Source organism: Camelina sativa, chromosome 6 (assembly GCF_000633955.1).
Source record: "Camelina sativa cultivar DH55 chromosome 6, Cs, whole genome shotgun sequence".
Lineage (NCBI taxonomy): Eukaryota > Viridiplantae > Streptophyta > Magnoliopsida > Brassicales > Brassicaceae > Camelina > Camelina sativa.
The window spans coordinates 9571868-9596954 of record NC_025690.1 but is presented as its reverse complement, the minus strand read 5'-3'; the positions used below and the strand labels follow the sequence as shown (position 1 = coordinate 9596954).

Genomic DNA, 25087 nt, shown 5'->3' with positions numbered 1-25087 from the left:
AATAATTATTTAATGAAATTTTGTTAGAAATTCCCTTTCTGAGATACGCCTTTTCAAAAATACATTTTTTAAACATTTTTATTTTTTGCCTTTTTTACACAATTATAATATGTTAACTTAATTTAGAACTTTTTTTTTAGGTACAAATTCTCTATTTTACATTTAGCGTATAATTTTAAGTGGGTAGAGTTTAGTATTTGGGGTTTAGCATTTGTTTATATATTAAACAGGGGATATTTTTTAAAATGGACAAGATGAAGGAGTATTTTTGAACGTGACCTAGAAAAAAATATATTTAAAAGAATTTTTTAGTTTTATATTTATTTTTATTTAAAAATATATATAAATGATCTTAAGACCAATGACATTTAACATAAGCCTTGTTTCCATGACATTTTTGAATCGGTATTAATAAAAGTTTATAATATTTTTAATCCAACGGTACATATTATATGAGTGAAATCCTCATTTTCTATTTTTAAACATCATTAATATTTGAAATATGAAATTAAACAGATTTAGATAATATTATGTATCTATTGTATTACGGGGTAATTCCTAGTTAGCACTTTTCTATATAAATATATGCGCGTAAGATAGATATATCATTTATTACAATTATACTCTCGTAGCTGAAACCCTAAAGTTAATTAATGAACTAATGAAGGAAAATCGTTTTCATTGTTGGATTAAAGAATTGCCAAGATTCTCTCACAAGAACTCCCCAAAAATCCAGACGGACTCAAAAGCGAAACAGAGAGCGATAAGAAAATCTAGAGATCTTCAAGATCCAGCGTATAAACGGCGAGGAAGAAAGGGAAGAAATCAAGCATGTTCCTTTCTTTAGTTTTATCCATCTAGGAGTCAAATATCTTATGTGTATTAATCATTATAATTTGATTAGTTAGTTATTTTTATTGATGTGTCAGTTTCTGCTTCATTACAAAAGCTGATGTGTGAGTAGATGTGTGAGTAGCTGGTGAAAAATAAGGAAGTTTTATTGTATTGATATGCGTGTAATATAGATATATCATTTATTACAATTAACTCTCAGCGAGTTAAGAGTGTCGCCATGGTTGTTGCCTTGTAGCTGAAACCCTAAAGTTAATTAATGAACTAATGAAGGAAAATCGTTTTCATTGTTGGATTAAAGAATTGCCAAGATTCCTGCTTACTCACAACGATCTCAATTTTAAACAATAGTTATTTCAAACTAAAGAAAAATGAACATAAAAAAACAATTTATACAGAGATGTGAAATTGATTTTTTAAAGACAAGTGCATGATTAAAAAAAGAGGATAACAAAGACGGCCGTGCATAATTGTGGCGAAATTATGAACTTGGGAAAATCAGAAAGAAGAGAGAAGTGATTAAACAAATATAACAAAGTTGCAAAATTTTGACTATAAATAGATGACCACATGCACCTACGAATATAAACCATCAAAGTTTGAAGTTAATCCAAAAGAAAACCAAAAGAACAAGTTTCAGCGAAGGCAAAGCAAAGAAGAAAAGAAATGGCAAAGAACCCTCATCAACTCCTTCAGCTTTACTGTTCTCTTGGTTGTTCTCCTGATGGCTTCAACTGGTATAATATTAAATTTACAAAGTTGATCTCATCTATATATTGTACTTTGCAGTTGCTTCAACTGCTGACGAATATGTCAACATCTAGGAATCCTTAATACTGAGGCTCAATCCTGTGGTGCTGGTGGATGTCTTACGGCCGCTTCACGTGTGTTCCTTGGCGAGTGCCCGTCGGCCCACGGTACAACAAATGCTCAATGTTGTACGTGTTGCGTAGCAACATACGGTACTCCTCCAGTCTACTGGGCGGTTGTTGAGGGAACTGACAGTCACTGCCACTGCTACAAAAAGGCTTAAAAATAACCTCATTATGTAATTACCAAGTGTGACTATTGTTCCCTTTCGGTGTGAGGACATGACATTTGCGTGTGTTTATTATGTTCAAGTTCTTTTGCTTCCAAATAAAAAACATTAAGGGCAAAGCTTAACATTGCTTGCCCCCTCTCAAATGTAATCTTATCTTCTGTGTACTTTTATTTCAATCATCATATATAATATAATCATTTTGTATTTGTGTTCGTCAATCCATTCCCGCCTAACATTCTAAAACCGGTTCCTAGAGATCAGAGTTAGAGAGTGAGAGAATATACATATATACATAAGCTGAGAGACAAGGAGAATTGCCCATAAGAACAAAACAAGAGAACTAGTTTTTTAACAATATTTTCTTCATATTCCTTTGGTTAAGAAGAAAAGAAACTAACTACTAAATTAACCACTAAGAAACGTATATGGAGAGGTGGGTAATACAATCCCACTAATTAATATAGGATAAACAACAAAGCAATAACATAACCACATCTGTTTTTTTTTATCTAAAACCTAGTTGATGCCGGTTTACTTCGGTTATGTGCTCATCATGACTGTGGACGACTTTTCATTTAAGGGATGGCTGGTTTCAAGCATGATTAAAAATTTTAAACGATTGATTTACTGGTTGAAAACGAATGTGTTTGTAAAAATATTTATAATTTTTTAATTAATGGTTATGATGTCGTAAGTGTTTTATATAGAAAAATACGGTTATCTTCCAGTTTGCGACATGGTTATTGAATGATCGGACAAACACTGCCGCTGCAAGAAAAATGCTTAAAATAACCTTGTTATATTTATGTTATGTACCAAGTGTGACATTTGTGTGTATTTATGTTATGTTCTCTGAACTTTTATTCCAATCATGATATTTAATAAGCTCGTTTTGAATTTGTGTTCGTCAATCCATTCCCGCCTAACATTTTAAAACCGGTTCCTAGATATATATATAAGCTGAGAGCCAAGGAGAATTGCTCATAAAAAAATCTCTAAAAAAATCTCTATAAGCTGAGAGCCAAGGAGAATCTCTAAAAAAAACACTTCTGCAACAGAATCTGTGAAAGAGAGAGAGAGTATATATGTGTACACGATATATCATTGAATTTGGAAGTTTTTTTTAAAAGTTATAACAATAACTAGGATTTAGCCTGATATATTTTTTTCTTTTATTTATAAATATAATTTTTATGATTTTATATTATAATTGATTAAGTTACTTTGATTTTTAGTATAGATTATGTATGTTATATATATATATATATTTAGTGTATTAGCAATAAAAATTTGTGTTATTGAATTGTGATTTTGTATAAATATTTGCGTAAGAAAATTTAATTAAGGAAAGTAAGATATTGTGGTTAACATTCTCTATTAGATTTTATTACAAATATTTCATCTAAGTTTAAATATTTATTCGAATGACAAATGGTTATGCAAATCTTACAAATAAAATGTTAGTATAGATACCCTAAATAATTAATGAACTAATGAATAAAAGTTATTATAGTAATACTCTCTCCCATATATAAGTATGAGTTAGGAGATAGTGTCGCCATAACTGTTGCGCTGTAGCTGAAACCCTAAAGTTAATTAATGAACTAACGAAGGCAAATCGTTATCATTTTAGATTAAAGAATTGCCAAGATTCCTGCTTACACTGTCTATGACAACGACGATATCAATTTTAAACAATAGTTATTTCAATCTAAAGCAAAATGGACATAAAAAACAATTTATACAGAGATGACCTTCCTTTAAGTTGACTTTTTAAGACAGGTACATGATTAAAAAAAAGAGGATAGCAAAGACGGACTTACATAACTGTGGCGACATTATGAACTTGGGAAAATCAGAAAGAATAGAGAAGTGATTAAACGAATACAACAAAGTTACAAAATTTTGACTATAAATAGATGACCAAGCCTTCAGATTTAAATCATCAAAGTTTGAAGTTAATCCAAAACAAAAACAAAAAGAACAAGTTTCAGCGAAGGCAAAGCAAAGAAGAAAAGAAATGGCAAAGAACCTCATCAACATCGTCAGTTTCACTGTTCTCTTGGTTGTCCTCCTGATGGCTTCAACTGGTATAATATTAGTTTTACAAATTTACTACAAGAAAACAGGGGGTTTCCGAGTATATATTGTACTTTGCACTTGTTTTCTTGTACTAAACAGGGTTTAGCACTTTTCCGACTATATGTGCTAAAACCTTGTTTTCTTGTAATAGCACGTGGACTATAGTGTGCTATATGATCTCATTTGTATATTATACTTTGCATTTGTCTCTTAATCATCTTGTGCTGATGAATATCTTAACATTCTAACATCTAGGAATCATTAAGACCGAGGCTCAGGGTGTCCCTTGCACAGCTGGATGTAGTCCACGTGCGTTCCTCGACGAGTGCCCGGCAGCCCACGGAACCACAGATGCGATATGCTGTAGCTGTTGCAAATCCACATACGGTTCTCCTCCAGTCTGCTTTGCGATTATTGAGGGCACTGATAGACACTGCCACTGCTACAAACAGGCTTGATATAACCTCATCAATATAAGTACCAAGTGTGACTTTTGTCTCCTTTCGGTGTAAGGACATGACATTTGTGTTTGTTTCTGTTCATGTTTCTTTTGCTTCCAAATAAAACATCAAGGGCAAAGCTTACCATTGCTTGCCCCCTCTCAAATGTAATCCCATGTTCTGTACACTTTTATTTCAATCGTGAAATATATATATATATATATATATATATATATAATAATAATCTCCTTTTGTATTTGTGTTTGCCAATCCATTCCTGCCTAACATTCTAAAACAATAATAAGAGTCACAGGGACGTACCATGCATTAAAGGTCGGCGATGTTTTCCGATGCTTTCTCCTTTTGAGAACTTGCCCGAAATCTGTACCTCCGCCACTCATACCATGCATGATGCATCCCAGGTCGGTTATTTTGAACTCTCATCGCCATTACATTTTTCTTCGACGTATATCTCTTTTCAAAACACATTTCCTTCGCGCAGCCTACAGTTGATATGTAAATGACTTGGTACACTACTATCTCCATCTTCGTTTCTCGAGCTACTACTCTTGAACTTACCAACCCCATTATGAAAGAGAGTTCAACCGTTAAAAAATATAACTTAACACATTTCCCAGAATTGAATTTTGAACATTTTAGAGAGAGAGAGAGAGAGAGTAAAAGGTCAGAATCTGGGGCATTAAGATCAGACTCGATTATGCTTTTGAGCTATAAGCTTTCTAAAATCAAAATCGCAATCTTTGTTAGCTTGTGGCAGAAGAAGAAGAAACAAACAAAGCCATATCGTTCTTTTTTGTTGAATGAATGTAATATTTGTTCAACCAAAAACCCTTGTTAAAATAAATGCATCCTTAAATCGATAGCTTTTTAAAAGATTCTTAGAGAGGAAAATAGTGTTTTGATTCCAACAATTTTGGCGATAGTAAGAACTTGGGAAAATTAGAAAGAAGAGAAAAGTGATCAAATCGAATATAACAAAGTTACAAATATTTGGCAATAAATTTGATGACAACATTTACGAGTTTTTTTTTTTTTTTTTACAAACAAGAATTTTCACTCAACTAAAGCACACAACATTAAGCAAAGATAGTACAACAAAAGTAATGATAAGGGCTCCATGAGTTTTGCATCCCATGCTCAAATTTGAGAAATTTGCAATGATTGATAAAACTTTTAAGACCATAGCGGATTCGACCATGAAGACGGGCTTTGCAAAATCCTACACCACCATGAAGACGGCTCGCACGAAACAAAATTTACATATTAAGTAATTATAGGTATAATATGATAATTCAATATAGTTTTTTTTTTGAACAAAAAAATGTTATCATTGATTAGACAAAGAGTAACAAACAAGGGAAGTAGGATAGTTTAAAGGAAAACATAAGAGGGCATACCCCAGAGTTTAAAGCAACAAAACGACAAAGGTAGATAAAGGCAAACAATATTTGGAGCTTGAGAACCATGGACCAAAAGCTAGCTAGCATTCTAGAACCTGTAAGGTCACAAGGAATAAAGATAGAACTTCCATGAGAAGGCCAATGAAAGAGAAGATGACCACTGTCTTGATTCGAAGACTGGGTGGCGGTGAAACAGCCAAATATGAAGGTCTCACCAGAGTGAGAAGGGCTACTCTAGGTAGAGCTTTGCCAACGGATCGACCAAGGTTGAGAATGATCTTAAAACCGGTCACTACAATGGTGTTTGTGGTTTTGTGGTTGGGTGAGAGTAGCTTGAAGAGGTTGTGGTAACCACTACTTCTTGGAGCATAGGTCCTAATGCCACTATTCTTCAAGCTTAATTGAGGGATCTTCAAAAAGGTGATGAGTTGCAGTGTGGAAACTATATTCAGTAGGCGTGATAAAGAGCGGAGGCTGATGAAACAGAGGTAAACCCTACTCAGTGGAGGTGAGGTCATAACGCTAAGTTTCAACAAGCTATCTCCTACAAGAGGGTCATCCTTAGGTGAATCTAGCAAAATGGATCTCAGAAGACACTAAAACGTATGTAGCAACAAAGGCGGTTTAAGGTTCTTTAGCAATCTTTGGACTAATGGTATCCTTAAGCTAAGTAACGATGACTAGGAAGGGGAAGAGTGGAGTTCAGACCAAACTAGTTAAACGCTGACACTAAAACAGTTGAACTAATGGTGATATGTAGGATAAAGGCGCAGGGAATGCAATCATCAAAGATACCTCGACTAGCGGGTCAGATTCACTAACAAAGCGCAAAATTGCAAACCTCCACAGACCAAAATGTACAACTGACCTCAACACAAGTAGTTTACAAGCAAAACCGAAACATCTAGTGTTCTGCTACCGAGGAAACGTTGGCTAGACCGAGGAGGATAAACTAATACAAACAGATTTGACCTTGATATGAAGTTAAAATCAGCGGTGTAATGATCTTCCAGGTAAGGGATGACTCATAATTTAGACAAAGTAAACTATCTTCCACGGTTGTGAGATAAGAGTGAGGGTTAAATCTAGGCCAGATGTGTAACGAAAGAGAAGGAAAGGAAATTGAGGATGTAGGTTTCTTCTTCGGCTCCGACGTCAAAACAGAGCTACAGTTAGCTCCAGTCTAGCTGTAGCCAAGTAAAACACTTGGTGAGAGGATCTGGATCCAAGAAGCGGAGACATGTTGAGGTTGATAGCAAGAGGAAGCGGTAAGATAGACAAAAACTGAGGCTAGTGGGGCGTTCATGGATCTTATGGATCTGTAAACACCTTCATTTTTGCACCATAAAGATAAGATCTCCAAATATTCAGGGAAAAAGCTACAACAACCATCTCCAAATCATGAGTAGTATAGTTGTCCTCATGCTTCTACAACTGCCGCGAAGCAGCGTAGGCAATCACCTTCCCATGCTGCATCAACACACACCCCAAACCGACTCTGGATGCATCTGTATATACCACATAGGGTTCTCCCTGCTCCGCAATGCCAATGCTGGCATAGTAGTCAGCATCTCCTTCAGGCTTGCAAATCCTTCCTCACACTCCTGTAACCAAACAAAAAAGCATACTTCCCTGTCAAATTAGTCATCGGACGTGCCTTTCTCGCAAAACCCTGCACAAATCTCCTGTAATAACCTGCCAATCCAAGAAAACTCTTGATCTCTGTGGCATTCTGCGGTCTAGGCCAATTTCTGATAGCCTTAATCTTCTCCAGATCAACCCCTATGTAGACACAATATGACCCATAAATCTCATCTCCCGCTTCCAGAAACTACACTTGCTCAACTTAGCAAACAACTTCTGCTCCCGCAAATTCTCCAGAACTGCCTTCCAATACACTACATGCTCCTCAGGACTCTTGGAATAATCCAGGACTCTGCACTTCCGGCTACACTACATGATACACTGCTGCCACTACCATCTGCTGTAACTTGGGGCACTTGGGCTTGATGTGCACAGGATCCCTGCAATGATAGCATACACAAACCGCTGCCGTCAGAGCACTCTTCTTGGAATAGCTAGCCACCTTGTGACCATGCTCCCACACCTGAAGCATCCTGCACCACTCGCCCTCTGCGTAGCCTCCCACTTCCTCTTGGTTCCCTGCGCAAGCTTGCCGCCCTTGCCAGAACCTCCAGGATGCTGAGCCTTTCTAGGCTGAACTGTTGGACTAATTGTCACTGACTGTGCCTGGATATCTTGCTCAATCTCTACTGCAGTCTCCTACATCCGCAGCTACTGGCTGCTGTACAGCCACTGGTGGTACTTCCTGTGCCTGAGCCGGTACCACTCCATGTATTCGCTCCAACAACTGTGTCAACAAGCCTACAAGATCAACGCCTACTGAAAGAGCTCCATCTGCTGGGACTTCCGCACCCAGAATCCTAGCATCCCCGACCAACCCAGCACCGACACCACCCACACTAACTCCATCAGGGTCTACGGTCCTATCAGTACCCCTACCTGCCACACTCATGGACCCCTCTTGGAGGCCCTATGACTCGCCAACACCCTGAGCTGTCACACTCTGATCCACGGTATCACTAACCACTGGGCCTCTGCCCCTACCACGACCACGTCCGCGTCCACAAACACGTCCACGAAAAGTAACATGACCACCTCTAACCATCTGCATTATCATGAATAGAAGGCTAAGCAAGCAGACTCAACGGAACACAAAAACACAAACTCACTGTAGAATCACACTGTAGGCTCGAAGAAGATGTTCTAGTACTCCATCCTACAGCCTCATCAACAGAATCACAACCTTACCAAACCTAGAACCATAAGGGCTCTGATACCACTTGTAACGCCCCGAACGCCACCTCTTAGTGGATCCCATGTCCAATCCCAGTCCATGGGCCCACTTTCCTTAATGTTAAGAAAGGGCTTTGATACCACTTGTAACGCCCGACCGCCACCTCTTAGTGGGCTCCATGTCCACTCATAGTCCATGGGCCCACCTTCCCTAATGGGCCTCACGTCCTCTCATTAGGCCCGTCAGCCCATCCATATCTGACGGCCGATTTGCTATGTCAAGGAGGCTTTAAATTTTTGTTACCGTCCTGATAACCGGATTGTCACCCAGGGTATCAATTCCCTATGCAGTTGTAGTACAAAGAGTTATCAATCCAAATGGTTGTTGATGTCACTATATTTTACCATATTTTAGGCCTTGTTTAGTTCATGTTTTGCATCATATAGAAGTGATTTCTTAAGTTTTATAGCTATTTATATCCAAATATGCACTTAGGATGTTTAGAAGCATGCATTGCATACATTTGTGCATTTGGAGTATTATTAGGTGTTATTGAGCTCTAAAAGGGTAAGGAAGGACTTGGTGTTATTTCTGGAGCTAAACAAGAGGATTGGACGTATCAGGAAGGGAAAAGAAGGCACTTGACCATACCACTCGAGCAGGCACACGGTCGAGTACATGGTCGGATTCATAACGAGCTCCTCAAAGATCCATTCAAATGAAAATCTTCTGTTGCGATTCAGCTTCAGCCTTATTCACGAGAGTTGTAGTAAATTGAGTTCACCTTTCCAATGTCGGTGGTTCAAGTCAATCTGAGGTGTAGTTCAAGAGTTATCCCTATTTTACTGAACAGATATCATCCGATATCGAAGACTCAAGCTACGTGACGGACCAACCACTCGACCGAGCACATGGTCGAGTTGACCGAGCCGCCTCTCTATTTTGTCCTCTAACCATTTTAGGGGTTCCCTTCCTTCCTATATAAACCTATTTTACTCTATGGCCGCAAATAAGCCACTTTAAGGCAGAAAATATCTTTGTAGGAGTGAGAGAGAGTCAGCAAACCTAGTTTTCCCCTTTGGAAATTTATTTACTTTATTGCATCATTATCTACTTTTGTTCTTGCTTTTTCCAGAATTTTTATAGTTTATAAACTCTATAACATTTTATGTGTTGAGAATCTGATTTTGCTTCTTTATATTAAGTTGTAGATCTTTCTCTTATCTATCTTATCATGTTAGTTTCATTAATTTCTGGGTTTGATTATTTCATCATCATGTTTTGTTCATCTGATTAGTGAGTTAGGATTCTGGAGATGGATTAGGCTGGTTTAGGGCTTTGGTAGTCTAGAATGGTCAAGCTTGATTGTTGAAATATCTCTTCTGGGTTGGGTGTGCTCTAAGCTGTTCTTATATCTGAGAGGGTACGAACAGATCTTAAGCTTCCTAGCATCACACCAATGTCTAGGTTGTTAGATAAAGCCAACATTGGAGATTATCATGCTTGTCCCAAGAGATTGGTTGTACAAGGTGGTTTTTGACAAGTAATCGTCTGGTTCTTAATGCATATTCAGTATGGTTTCACCAATGAGAGTTGGGTTAGGATGTTACTGTAACTTGATCACTTCTGCATGAGAGTGGATTAGTGATTCATTAAGATCATTGTATAGAGATAGGTCATGTTTGATTGAGGTTTGTTGACCAGTCTAGATAGCCACAACTTGATCACTAGCCCATGAATCCATCTCTAGGAGCCTACTTTGTATATTAATTATCTGTATTTGCATATCATCTTGTTTCATTACTTTTTGTCTCTGTTTAAGTTGGTAAGTTTGCTTCTGTTCTTCAGTTATGCACCACTCGACCCCCTGCTTGACCAGCACTCGACCGAGTGCTTGATCGAGCACCTTCTGGGTTGCTTAGTTTACTTTATGTTTCATTTCTGTTTCATTGCATTCATCACTGCTTTGTTCTGTAGTTTAGTTTCCTTACTCATATCTAGTTATTACTCTTGATTATTCTACATTCAGCATTGTTTACATTTAGCATTTCATAATTGTCATTAGGTTGATAGATCAAAACCATATTGATATTTGGCTTAAATTGAATGCATTGATCATGTCTTGACAGCTTACATATCACACTCTTTATGGATTGACATCCTTTATGCTACAACTACATAAGGGTATTGAAACACCTTGCGCTGCACCTGATCATCGTAGCCTAAGTTTGTTTGTTTGTCATCATACATTCATTCATATGTTAACCTTGAAAAAGTTCTTGTTTCAGTTGTTATGCTAGCAGATAAGATATGATCAGAACTAACAAGTCAAGCCAAGCAATAGAGTGGGTTTGATCTAACCATCCTAAAATAATTAAAAGAAAATAAATAAACAAGAACCACACGACATAAGTACTCGATGCAAGCATTCGAGTACAGGATCGGGTGGAGTGATCGGGTAAAGAAGAAGAGTAAGACATCTCGAAGGTCTACACGAAGATGGTGATCGAGTACCAGTTCGGGTATAGGGTCAAGTTATGAATAAAAATGTAAACAATCAAAATACGAAAGCTCCTACGGATGGGGTAATCGACTCCTAAGTGTTCCTGACCAGTATGGATATCCTATATGCCTCAAGCAAATATTCCCTAGACAATTAATCTCTAAAATCTAGTTAAAACACTCTCGTGATAGAAACAATCAACCTTGATCATTCCCCTACCCAACTCTCGTTGGAGAAACATGACCAAGCAGGCAATACAAACCGATTCATTATTGTCAATAAACCCCTTACACATCTAATCTCTTAGGCTAAGTGAGTAAATCTCTGGCATTGATTGATTCAATCATTTCGACTACATCTGTCGATGGCAAAACACCCTAGATCTAATCTCAACCTCTCGGTCTATTGATAGCGTTAAGAACACCAATCTAGAAAGGAACTTATAAAATAAACAACCAACCTAAGACATCCTAACCGATGAAGAACATATAATTGTCTATCCCATCCCCAGAAACTTTGTTTCACTACTCAGATCTCATGGAAAGAAACACAAAAACACAAATAAACAAAAATTGCATTGTATTGAAAATAGAGTAAAAGTATAAGAGTATAGAATCGAAAATGCAAAAAGAAATAAAAATGAATCCTAACAAAGTGGATAAAGTGTTTGAGTCGCTCAAGATCTCTCTCAGAAGCTCTCACTCTCTGGTTTGAGTGTCTGCGGCGTGCTAGGGCGAGCTGAAGAAGAGGGGGGTTTATATATGGAAACCCTTTTACCCTAGCTTCCCAGTCCTGCCCGAGGGTCTGCTCGAGGCGGTGCTCGAGGATATGGTCGAGTTACTCCTTGGATAGGTCTTCGGGTTGTTCTTCCTTCTCTCGGATCTTCCTCGATCGGGTTAATTTGAAAATTAGTAATTATGTAAATTGAATTTGTTAGAAATACTCCTTTTCAAAAATACATTTTTTGAACATTTTCATTTTTGCATTTTTTTACATAATTATAACATGTTAAATTAAATTGAAAACTTTTTTCTTAGGCTTATGTTCTCTATTTTACATCTAGCATATAGTTTTAAGTGGGTAAAGTTTAGTATTTGGGTTCAGCGTTTGGGTTCATCGAGTAGGGCATCGATGGGTATGGTGGGAGAGAACTGGCTCTTATTTTAGCTAATTTTAGAATCATTTGGACTAGCTAATAGAATCGGTTTTGAAAGATAGGTGGCAAGCATGTTTATTTGGGGTTGGGTTGAGGTCTGGAATGGTCACCCATGTAGCCGCTCGTAGGGTGCATCGAGTAGGGCATCAAATATGGCATCTGGTAAGGCAGAGGGAAGGTACCTGAGTGGTCACCTGATTTGGTGCTCGGCGGGGTCATCAGATAGGGCATCATATACCCCGATGAGTGAGGAGTCGGATAGGCATCCGAATGGCTTCTTCGTGACCTATCGGGTCTGGCTACGCCTTCCTCAGTGTGGGGCTCGTAGGAGGATGTTCTATGGGGCTCTAGAGGTGCTAATCCTCGGATTCCTCCTAATGTTCCACTCCTCCCCATCCATGTGGGTGCATAAGCCGAAGTGGGAGCTGAGGCACAGCTTGCATTGTCTTGCAGCTCCTTGATCTGTCCTCTCATCACCTTCACTGGGCCAGTGAGGTCATTTACCTTCCTTGCTAAAAACTTGTTCATCCTATTCAACCACCCTATCCTCTTGTGAGCCGCCCTCACTCCAACTGGTTGCTTTTGAGAGCAAACATACTCCTCAAAATCGTAATCCTCTGATTCACCTCCCTGTACTTGCCCTTTTGGCTCTCTCTCTTCAGCCCCTGATTCTTCCTCAGGGTTGTACAGCTCTTCCAATGGTGGCATAAAGTCTATGTTTTCTCCTAGCCAGATTTTTGTGCACACGACGTTGGGCAGGATCATCCGAGTAGCTCCGACTGCCGGATGAAGAGGAACATATCATTTGGCTTATCATAAGCCAAGAACCTCGTCAATGTGAGGTAGTCGATATCTAGCCATCTCAGCTTATGAACCACTCCCTTTAGGGGCATATCGCAAGCTACCAAAATTGGTGTGACCAAACCTCTAATGGAGATCTCTCCAGCTCCCTCTCTCCTCTCGATTTTCATTGCCCAAGATTTAAGATACAAGAATTGATCAAGCAGGACAAAGAACAAACTTGTATCCGCAACATCCCCTACTAGTGGTCTACCATCCCTAGCATAATCTAATACTCCACACAAGGCAATGTCTAGCAGTTGGAGCTCATGATCATTCACATTCCCAGTTTCCTTCCTAGAAAATAGAGTGAAGGCTAGGGACTTGTGAAAATACCTCAAAACAGGGCTCCTTATTTGAGCTGATTTGGAGCTTGTGGACTTGTAGGGGAGCTTATTTCCTATTGTCAGCCATACGGACTTCATCTCCTCCTTGCTCAACTCCATGTTTTCTCCACTCCCAGCCTTGAAACCATACAGCTTCTCCATCTCCTTGTAGGTGAGGCGGTATTCCTTGTTGCTCAACAGAGAAGGTCATAAACCTGATCCCCCCATCGGGTTGTAGGGTCGGGTGGTCCTCAAAGAAGTGTAACTGCAGCGTGGCAAGGAAGTGAACCGTCTCCTCCTCATATGCTTCAAGGTTGGCTCACATAATCTTGCCCAGGTGGCACATGTCGAAAAGGAACTCGACATCTCTAGCGATCCCCAACTAATTCATCGTCTCGCGGTGGGGGTAGCGGATTCCTACAAAGCTCATCTTGCGGAGGACTTTGAATAGCTTGGCTGGAGTCTCCACTTCTCTTTGCTTCAACCTCCTACATGCTATTTTGGTACGTTGTCTCTGCTCCTCATCATTGTCAGGGCTTTCACCCTCGATGTCTTGATCCTCTTCTTCCACCGCTCTCTCAGCTACCTTCTCAGCCTTTTCAGAGGCTGGTCTCTTCCCCCTCGCAACTGCAGCTCTTCTTCTTAACTTGGAGGTTTTGTCCTCCTCCGGTTCTCCTCCTTCTGCATCTGAATCGACCTCCATCGGGTCAGTAACGGTTCGCTCGTATGTTGACAGGTCCCAACATCGAGGAGATCGGAGGATTGCAACTGCTACTGGGTTGGGAGAGAGAACACGGGTATCTACCCGATCGTGTGCTCGGCTGTCTGCTCGGGTGGCAGATCGGGTAGAGCTTCGGGTGGGGGATTGGAAACGTCCGCTCAATGGTTGGGAATGCGAAATGTCTCCTCCTCCCTGGGAATCACGAGCTTCGGCGGCTTCACCTTCGGTTCTAGCAGCGATGGCAATGGCGGCTTCACCCTCACGTTAGGCTAAGTGAGTAAATATCTAGCATTGATTGATTCAAGCATTTCGACTACATCTGTCGATGGCAAAACACCGTAGATCTAATCTCAACCTCTCAGTCTATTGATAGCATTAAGAACACCAATCTAGAAAGGAACTTATAAAATAAACAACCAAGCTAAGACATCCTAACCGATCAAGAACACATAATTGTTTATCCCATCCCTAGAAACTTTGTTTCACTACTCAGATCTCATGGAAAGAAACACAAAAACACAAAGAAACGAAAATTGCATTGTATTGAAAATAGAGTAAAAGTAGAAGAGTATAGAATTGAAAATGCAAAAAGAAATAAAAATGAATCCTAACAAAGTGGATAAAGTGTTCGAGTCGCTCAAGATCTCTCTCAGAAGCGCTCGCTCTCTGGTTTGAGTGTCTGTGGCGTGCTAGGGCGAGCTAAGGAAGAGTGGGTTTATATATGGAAACCCTTTTAACCTAGCTTCCCAGTCCTGCCTGAGGGTCTGCTCGAGGCGGTGCTCGAGGATATGGTCAGGTTACTCCTCAGATAGGTCTTCGGGTTGTTCTTCCTTCTCTCGGATCATCCTCGATCGGGTTGAGGTTCAGATTGTTCTTCCTGCTCAATAGCTCCTTCGGGTACATGCTCGGATTTGAGCTTGTTTCTCCCCATTTAAAGCTCTAAAGTACATGTTTTCATCCAAAATGTGCAAATGCAACAATGCAACACTCTAAATAGCCTAAATGCAGATTCCTATAGTTAATAACCTAAAATTGCTGAGGTTAGGGTATAAATAATGCAAAATATGGACAAAAAAAGATGCCTAAAACATGTAAATTAGAGAGTTATCACGTCCCTACACATCACTACATGATCTTTTCCTGTGTTTTGTCCTCACTCGCACAGTTCCGACAATCACTTCCTAGAAAGTCACCATCTTGAGACTACTCCAACATAAGCACGCTTCACTGTGGAGTTCTCTTAGGCTCCTTGAACGAAAAGATAAGTGCACTTTGGTGACATAGCGGGCCAAATCAATTCTTTTAAACCTTTCTGCAAGTCTCTAAAACCGGGGTGTCACACTCGATGAATATAAGATTAGACTTTTTTTTTTTTGATGTATACTATAGTTTTAAGTATTAACAATATCTTTTGAATATAGTAACTAAAAACAAACTAATATGGTTTCATATCAAATCCTAGTTTTAAAGTTCTGATTATTTAACAATTTTTCAAAAAATTAATAGCTCATTTTTGTCCATAATTAATAAGAGAGAGAAAATAAATTGTTAATTTGAAAACTAGTAATTATATGAAGTGAATTTGTTAGAAATACTCCTTGTGAGATACTCCTTTTCAAAAATACATTCTTTGAACATTTTCATTTTTTTCATTTTTTTACATAATTATAATATGTTAAATTAAATTGAAAACTTTTTTTTTAGGCTCAGGTTCTCTATTTTACATTTAGTATATAGTTTTAAGTGGTTAAAGTTTTGTATTTGGGTTCAGCGTTTGTTTAACCATTTTATATATTAAAAAGAGGATATTTTTTTAAAATAGACAACATGAAAGGGTATTTTTGACAAGTGATGTAGAAAAAATTGTATTTTTGAAAATATCCCTTATTTAAAAGACTATTTTAGTTTCAAATTTATTTTTATTTTTAAATAAAAAAATATAAATGATCTTATAATTAAGATCAATGACATTTGACATACACCTTGTTCCCAAGACATGTTTGAATCGATAATAATAAAAGTTTATAATATAGTGAAATCCTCTTTTACTATTTTTAAACATCATTAATATTTAAAATATCAGATTAAACAGATTTAAATAATATTGTGTATGTATTATATTACGGGGTAATTAGTAATTAACACTTTTATATATACTAGGATAATACCCGCGCTACGCCGCAGGGTTATTTTTTGTTGTGTATATATTTTTGTTTATTTTTTGTATGTTGTTTGTAATTTTAGTTTTTTTTAGCTTTCTCATCACAGCTCATACAACTTATGGACAATCATTATAATATATTTTTCAATTGGTAACTATTATTTTTTTATTTTTGATAAAATTTTTTAGTGACTACAAAGCTTTTAGTTACTGAGTCTATATGTTTTTGTGAAACCGATTCGATATTTTCTAGGATTTGAGATAGCTTCATCGTGATATTTTTATAAAAACACCAACCACATATATGAGCATAACAATGCACTATATTATGCTTTAATATATTTTTGTTGTAAACACATTTTTTTAAGAACACACATTATGTAGACACATCAAATTCATATTTTTTTTATTTTAACTATGTTTTGGAAAATAGCTCTGCTCAGTTCAATAATTAAACTTAACCATAACAATTTAATAATAACAACTCCATTTTTAATATAAATATTTTTTGTAAACACATTTTTTTTAAAACACATATTACGTAGACACATCAAATTCATATTTTAAAATTTTAAATAAGTTTTGGAAAATAGATTTGCTTAGTTCAATAATTAAACTAAACCGAACTAACAATTTATTAGTAACAACTCCAGTTTTTAACTAAAAAAAAACTATATTTACAGATCTCATGAATCCAATTCAATAACAATTTCAATAAGTCTAATTTAATAACCTCAAGATCACAACCAACATCATGATTGGGCACTAACAAACCAAAGCACCACTTCGACAAACCCACTCAAAACACTCAAACAGAGATTAGCTAATTCCCTCATTGTCAAAACAGGGCAAGTGTTTTTCTCAAAAAGAACAGTAGAGATTGTGGAATGATTACTTGTCAAATCTCACTTAATTGTTCATTACAACAGTAGTAGACCAATGTTATGGAGACTTTTGGTCCACCACAACTTATGCTCTATTTAACAATACAAGTATCAAATTCAGATGTAATTTGAGATGTCATTCGATGTGTGTTTGCATTTGGAATTAAATATGGTGTCTCAATAATGTAGACTACAAAGTTTGAACAGCTATGCTGACTGCTGCTTCAACGTTGGAGCACACCCGCTCTGGATAACAAGTAACAACTTTGCAAAAGACAGACCTCAACACCAAAAGGCGAACATTTTTGAGCTAATTTGCAGACAATTGAAGTACTGCTCCAATGCTAACAATCAAGAATAAACAAAACTGATTCCAAACATTCTGGGTGTAAAGACAGTAAGATATCGAGAGGCACTGTTCCAATGCTAACCATCAAGCTTTGAACTTGTTGTGAACAGAGATTGGTTTAAGCAACTCAAGTGCAGGCGAGACTCCATTTTATGTCTTTTATCCTTAACCAATCTCATTAACCAAACAAGCAAACTATGCTCGAGACCAGCTCTGCTCTAAACCCCTTCTCTTACACCAATCCCCTAAACAATCTCGCACAATAGATTTTGCTCTCATTCAATCCATCATTTAACATATCAACAATCAAAGAAACCTTAGCCGGTTGCATCAGCATCAACCCAGATTTTGAATCTGAATCAAGACCAAGACTCACAAGAATCACAACAACCTCATATCCAACTGAAACGACCTGACCCGTTTTTTTTTTAATAATAAATAAAAATAATATAATTAACTATGACTAGTGGTCCCATACCCACTAGCCACCTAACCACAATCACAAACAACAGCGGAATAACAATACCAATTAAATAACCAACTGAACCAATAATCCAATATTAATCCATAATAGAATAACCAACAACCAATCCTAACCATTTCAATGTCAGACAACAGGAAACCAAGGAACCGGCAACCTAATAAGTTCTAAAGACTCAACTCTAGCAACCTAGCAATGCCACACAACATCCAATCGAGTCCCTAGAACATCTTCCTCTTCATTGCTTTGATTCCACGATCACACTTTGCCTTTACCTGCACCACAAACACAAATTGAGATGCATGAGTATTTGATAAATACTCAGTGAGGCAATCCTCCCATCTACTGGGCTATATACACAAGCAATAAGATCTCTCATGCCACAAACAACAACAATAAAACAAACCAGGAACAGGAACAAGTGACCCGACACGATTCGGTTACTGTCAGAATGGTGTCAACCGATACCAGAAGGTGTCGACCAACACTGGACATCTGGTGTCGACCAACACCACTTGGGTGTCGACCGACACCTGTTCGACACGCCCGAAACCCTAACGGTGTCGACCGACACCTCCACATGGTGTCACCGACACTCGCTAAGTTCCCGAGCCGTCCTCGCGTTAGTAGCTCCGAATCTCGCCTCCAAACTTCTCCTCTTAGCCCCACACAATCCCAGGAACGAATCCAAGCCTCAGGAGCTACAAAAAACTCACAAACAACCAAAAACAAACAACCAAACAACACACAATATCACAGAAACAAAGATCTTAGCTTAGATAAGCAATGGTCATGCACTCACCTTAGCCAACAAAGAGATCTAAGCCCAAAGGACGAAGCTACCACCACAGAAGCCTTCCCACCACGTTCCTAGCCTTGGATCTTCACTTTCATAACAAGATCTCTCCAAAAATGCCTTCAAATCTCACAAACTCTCACAAGAACTCTTAGAAACTGTTTTCTCCTCTTTCTCTCTCAAAAACAACAAACGGCGACCAAGACAAAAATAAAACACGACCTAGGTCGTTTTCCCACTTAAATATCTCGGTTCAATGGTTTTTCCTAAACCAAACCGGTCCAAATCGATAATTAAATCAATCTGGTCGAACCAGAAATAAGTGGTGTCGACCGACACCACATGAGTGTCGATCAACACCCACCCCCAAAACGCAGAGTTTTGGTTCGCGGGCGTTACACCAACAGCATGAGAAGTGAAAGGACCTAAAAAGAGAAGAGATTACAGAGAGTCACCTCCTTCTTTAGAAACGTCTTCCTCGCCATAAGAACAAAAAGAAATCAATGTAAATGAGTAACCAATCTTGGAATATAGAACAAAAAGAAACAAAGATTCATCATGAGAAATTGAGTACTACCTTGTTGACCACAGATTTGGTGAAATGTTTTTCTGACTCGCTGCAAAGAACAAACAAAAGATCATTACAAAGGGATAATTAACACACAAAACAAGAGAACACTCAGTTCGTTGACCCAGATTATACAGAAAATCCAATACAAATCATGTTCTATACACATTACCTACACACATACACATTAACAAAAGTATATAAAGAGAGCAACTTGGATTCCACAATATAAAGAACGATTAACAATATTGAAAACTATTATTAATATAAACTATCTCTTCTCACGTATGTTAGAACTATTATTTGGTTTTATTATATATTAAATTGGGTTGTATTTCAGATCAGATTTATAATAGTGTAACTTATGGATAAGAAGGGGATTATATCAGAATATGCACGTAGACGTAATCTAGAAACATATATCTAACACTCTCTACCACACAGATTTCTACACTAAACCTAAAACTTTACAATCACAGAGAAATAGAGAAAAATTACAGCTACCTTAGAGCAGAATGATCCATAGAGCTCAGGTGCCCTGTACCATCATGTGGCAACATAATCCTGGAACAAAAAAAAGAAAGACAAAGAGAAAAAAAAATCAAAAACACTGGAGAGATTCCCAGATATGAATTAACAGTTGACAACAAAATGAGTAGATAAGGGTGCATACTGTCCAAAAGACTGTTGTAGGTGAATCATTAAACGCCACTCTTGCTAGTCCAAAGTCACAGACTTTCAACTTGCTATTCGCATTAGCCAAAATATTCTTCGGTTTAAGATCACGATAGTAAACATTATCTGTGTATCCAGTTAACAACAGAGTTAACCAATCACCGCAAAATCTGAGTAAGGGAAAAAGAAAAGATAAAGACTTTTCTTACCTATTTCAAAGCATGAAGAAAAAACTGATGGTGCTCGCGAGTCAAGTCATCATTAGCTTTGATGACTTGGTGAAGATCAGATTCCATAAGCTCAAACACAACGTTTATATCTTTGAACACTTTTTGAAAGGTGGCAACATGATGCTTTTGATTTCAACGATATCAGGGTGCCTTAAGAGCCTAAGAAGATTAACATCATGGAGGATACAGAGAGCATCAGAGACATGTTCAAAGACATCATTAATCTTCTTAATAGCAACTTTCTCTCAGTATGTGTATCAATAGCTGTACAAACAACTCCATAGCTTCCTTTCCCAATAACTTCAAGAATCCTATAACGGTTAGCATCACCATACTCTGTGAAAAACTCCACCTCCTTCATGTTCTGTACAAATTAGTTCCCCCAAAAAAAAAAGAAAAAAAACAAAGAATCTTAAGATCTCTCCGATGAATCACATTCACGAAAAAGGGTACTCAGATTCAACAAAGAAACAAACCTTCTTCTCCTGACCTTGTTGCATCATCCTCTTCCCAGTAACCAAACCAAACAACACAAAGTCATGATAGAAAGATAAACAAATCGTTCAACAACAAAAGGAAACCAATACCGCTCAATAACCCTTATCGTCTTCTCCCCTCCAAAAAAAAATCAAAATTTTAAAAACCCCTTTCAGTGATCTCGTTAAAGATCGCAAATAAACAAAAAAATATATGAGAGTAACTCAAAGAAAATGGCGATTCTTCGATTTACACAAAATCCCAAAAACCAAAACCCGATCGAGATTTTAATTTTGATTTTAATTTATTTAGAGAAAAAACCCTAGATTCTCTCAAAAGAACTCCCCAAAAATCCAGACTGACTCAAAAGCGAAACAGAGAGCGATAAGAAAATCTAGAGATCTTCAAGATCCAGCGTATAAACAGCGAGGAAGAAAGGGAAGAAATCAAGCATGTTCCTTTCTTTAGTTTTATCCATCTAGGAGTAAAAGATCTTATGTGTATTAATCGTTATAATTTGATTGGTTAGCTATTTTTATTGATGTGTCAGTTTCTGCTTTATTACAAAAGCTGAGGTGTGAGTAGCTGGTGAAAAATAAGGAAGTTTTATTGTATTGATATGTGTGTAATATAGATATATCATTTATTACAATTATACTCTCAGCGAGTTAAGAGTGTCGCCATGATTGTTGCCTTGTAGCTGAAACCCTAAAGTTAATTAATGAACTAATGAAGGAAAATCGTTTTCATTGTTGGATTAAAGAATTGCCAAGATTCCTGCTTACTCACAACGATCTCAATTTTAAACAATAGTTATTTCAAACTATAGAAAAATGAACATAGAAAACAATTTATACAGGGATGACCTTCTTTTAAGTTGATATTTTTAAGACAAGTGCATGATTAAAAAAAGAGGATAACAAAGACGGCCGTGCATAATTGTGGCGACATTATGAACTTGGGAAAATCAGAAAGAAGAGAGAAGTTATTAAACAAATATAACAAAGTTGCAAAATTTTGACTATAAATAGATGACCACACCTAGGAATTTAAACCATCAAAGTTTGAAGTTAATCCAAAAGAAAAACAAAAAGAACAAGTTTCAGCGAAGGCAAAGCAAAGAAGAAAAGAAATGGCAAAGAACCTAATCAACTCCATCAGCTTTACTGTTTGCTTGGTTGTTCTCCTGATGGCTTTAACTGGTATAATATTAGTTTTACAAAGTTGATCTCATCTATATATTTTACTTTGCAGTTGCCTCTTAAGTATCTTCTGCTGACGAATATGTCAACATCTAGGAATCCATAATACTGAGGCTCAAACCTGTGGTGCTGGTGGATGTCTTACGGCCGCTTCACGTGTGTTCCTTGGCGAGTGCCCGTCGGCCCACGGTACAACAAATGCTCAATGTTGTACGTGTTGCGTAGCCACATTCGGTACTCCTCCAGTCTGCTGGGCGGTTGTTGAGGGAACTGACCGTCACTGCCACTGCTACAAAAAGGCTTAAAAATAACCTCATTATGTAATTACCAAGTGTGACTTTTGTTCCCTTTCGGTGTGAGGACATGACATTTGCGTGTGTTTATGTTCAAGTTCTTTTGCTTCCAAATAAAAAACATTAAGGGCAAAGCTTACCATTGCTTGCCCCCTTCTCAAATGTAATCTTATCTTCTGTGCACTTTTATTTCATTCATCATATATAATATAATCATTTTGTATTTGTGTCCGTCAATCCATTCCCGCCTAACATTCTAAAACCGGTTATTAGATATATCGGGCCACGTGCTTCTTTCAAACACAGTTTTAAATAAGAATTACTTTAAGAGACTTTTTTTAAGGTGAGTATTAAATCTCTTAGAGAGTTTTCATAACAAGAAGCGGTTCCTTTGTAGTTCTTCTCGAATTACCTAGTTGATCTAGGTTTCACATTGGCATACTGCACCAAGAGGTTTTGGTTTTTAAATTTTTTTAAAAACTCAAAATTAAAAGAACAACTATAAAACAGTAAAACGCTCAGAACACTCTACTTTGGTAACACCTAAACGAGTAAAAGAGTATTTTACTCACCTTTTTTTTACGCAAAAGAACTTTATATTACTTAAATTTGGTTATTACAAAGAGTTTCTTGTAACCATTGAGGTAGTGTTACAGATTCCGCATAATAATCCATTACAAGAGAGCCTTTCTTAGCTAAACAATGAGCAACATTATTATGAATTCTTTTGGTAAACTTAAAAGAGATGGAATTGAATTTTGAAGCCCAGAATTGGATATCCAACAGAAAATTTGTTATTGCCTTAGTCCTTCCGGTTAGTGCTTTGATCAAGCCCTCGCAATCACCTTCAAAAATCACATCTGTGTAACCCCTAACCCATGTCTGCTGCATTTCTAGTAAGACTGCCTTTGATTCTGCGAAAAGAACTGATGCCGCATTATGTAAGTTTGCTGCTCCCCATCCTAATGGTGCTCCTTGATAGTTCCTAATAATCCATCCACCAGTTGCTGTTGAAATCACATTTTAAAACTTGCATCTAAATTACATTTTACCAAAGAGGGATCCAGAGGTGTCCATGATGCCCGTGTAGGTTGATTGGAATTTTGGTTTGAGAGTATTGAATTGTTAAGAATATGAATCCAACTCATTGTCTCGTCTTGAGCCAATAAGATTGTTTTAGAGGAACTCTCTCGTAAGCCATTGAATACTTTGTTATTTCTTGCCTTCCATATTCTCCATAATGTCCAAAATGGTAGTAGAGAAGTTAAACTGTGAGTCTCGTCTTCTAGTGAATATTCGATTATAAATGTTGGTCTCTGCATCCAAGCCAAACTGGATTCGGTTGAATAAAGAGTCATCTGACATATGCCAAGTCATCTTTGCAAAGGGACAGGTGAATAGAGCATGTAGGATAGTTTCTTCTTCTCGATTACACCTTTGACATATTGGGTCAATATTCATTCCCCGTGAGACTAGTCTAGTAGTTGTAGGAAGGGGTCTCGAGGCAACTCTCCAGAGAAAGTGTTTTATTTTTGGAATCACTTATAGCTTCCAAATTTTCATTTTTAACTGAGGAGAACCGTGAGGTGGGATAGGTGGGGGGACAATGGCCGTTGGAACATGGGTTACAAACCAGTAACCAGATTTGACAATATAGATGCATGTTGTTGTGTAGTTCCAAATGAGGGTGTCAGTTTTTTCAACCATTAAAAGATTTAGTTGTTGGAGAGGTTCCATGTCCTCAGAAACAATCATGTTTTATATTCTTTAAGAATCCAAAAACCGAAACAAACCGTTTGTGGCAATTAAATCTTCGAGTTTAAAAGTTTGGATGTTAGGTTGTGAGGTTATTGGGCATGGTGGATGAGAATCAATGACATTATCCGTTCCTATTCGAATATACTTACCATCTCCAATGATAAAACGTGATCCTTTTTTGATAAGCTTGAGACCAATGAGTAGTGAAGACCACCCATAAGATTGGTTCTTCCGGGGTTTAGCGTCTAATATTGACTCATCTTTGAAGTACCTGGCTTTCATAATACGGGCAAGCAGCGAATTTGGATTATGAATTAGGCGCCATACATGTTTTGCAAGTAGAGCATCGTTAAACTTATCCAAATCTCTGAAACCTAAGCCGCCTTCATTTTTTGAGAGTTGTCACTTTGTCCACGCAACCCAGGGAATTCCTCGGTGATTTTCACCTTTCTCCCACAAGAAATTCATGAGGAGAGATTCAATGTCCGCCATAACCCCTTTTGATAATTTTAAATATGACATCGCATACACTGGCATCGCTAAAGCAACAAATTTAAGCATGATCTCTTTACCAGCCGAGAGAGATATCTTGAGCTACAGTTTGAAGTTCTATTCTTCACCCGCTCCAAGATATATTCAAACATTTCTTTCTTTTTACGACCAAATTGTTCTGGTAATCCTAGATACTTGCCACCGCCACCATGGCTTGATATGCCAAGAACATTTTTTAAGCGCACTTGTGATGAACCATATACTCATGAACCATATGTTATTGTGGACTTATTTGTGTTTATTTTCTGACCTGAATAATGCTCATAAACATCGAAAACATCCTTTAAAGCTTGACAATTCTTTTTATTTGCATGACAAAAGAAGAGGGAATCATCAGCAAATTGGAGATGTCTTATTAGAACAGAGGATAATTAGGTACGGTGACAAAGGGTCACCCTGTCGAATACCTCTTGTTGGATGTATAAAACCATATGGAGCTCCATTTATAAGAACTTAATAC

General features: G+C 37.5%; 1 protein-coding gene and 1 pseudogene across 1 annotated transcript; one reads left to right on the top strand and one right to left on the bottom strand.

Moving 5' to 3' along the window:
• On the top strand, positions 3858-4581 carry LOC104790745 (defensin-like protein 206). The gene is made up of 2 exons (XM_010516523.2): positions 3858-3984; positions 4232-4581. The coding sequence occupies exons 1-2, from the start codon at positions 3915-3917 to the stop codon at positions 4432-4434; spliced, it is 273 nt and encodes a 90-aa protein (XP_010514825.1). The 5' UTR covers positions 3858-3914; the 3' UTR covers positions 4435-4581.
• Positions 13863-20850, bottom strand: LOC109133308 (annotated as a pseudogene).

Bases quoted from the DNA above. Each gene is read 5' to 3' on its own strand.
- LOC104790745 (XM_010516523.2), top strand. From the start codon at position 3,915: ATGGCAAAGAACCTCATCAACATCGTCAGTTTCACTGTTCTCTTGGTT. The intron at 3,985-4,231 runs GTATAATATTAG...TCTAACATCTAG, and splicing joins CCTCCTGATGGCTTCAACTG to GAATCATTAAGACCGAGGCT.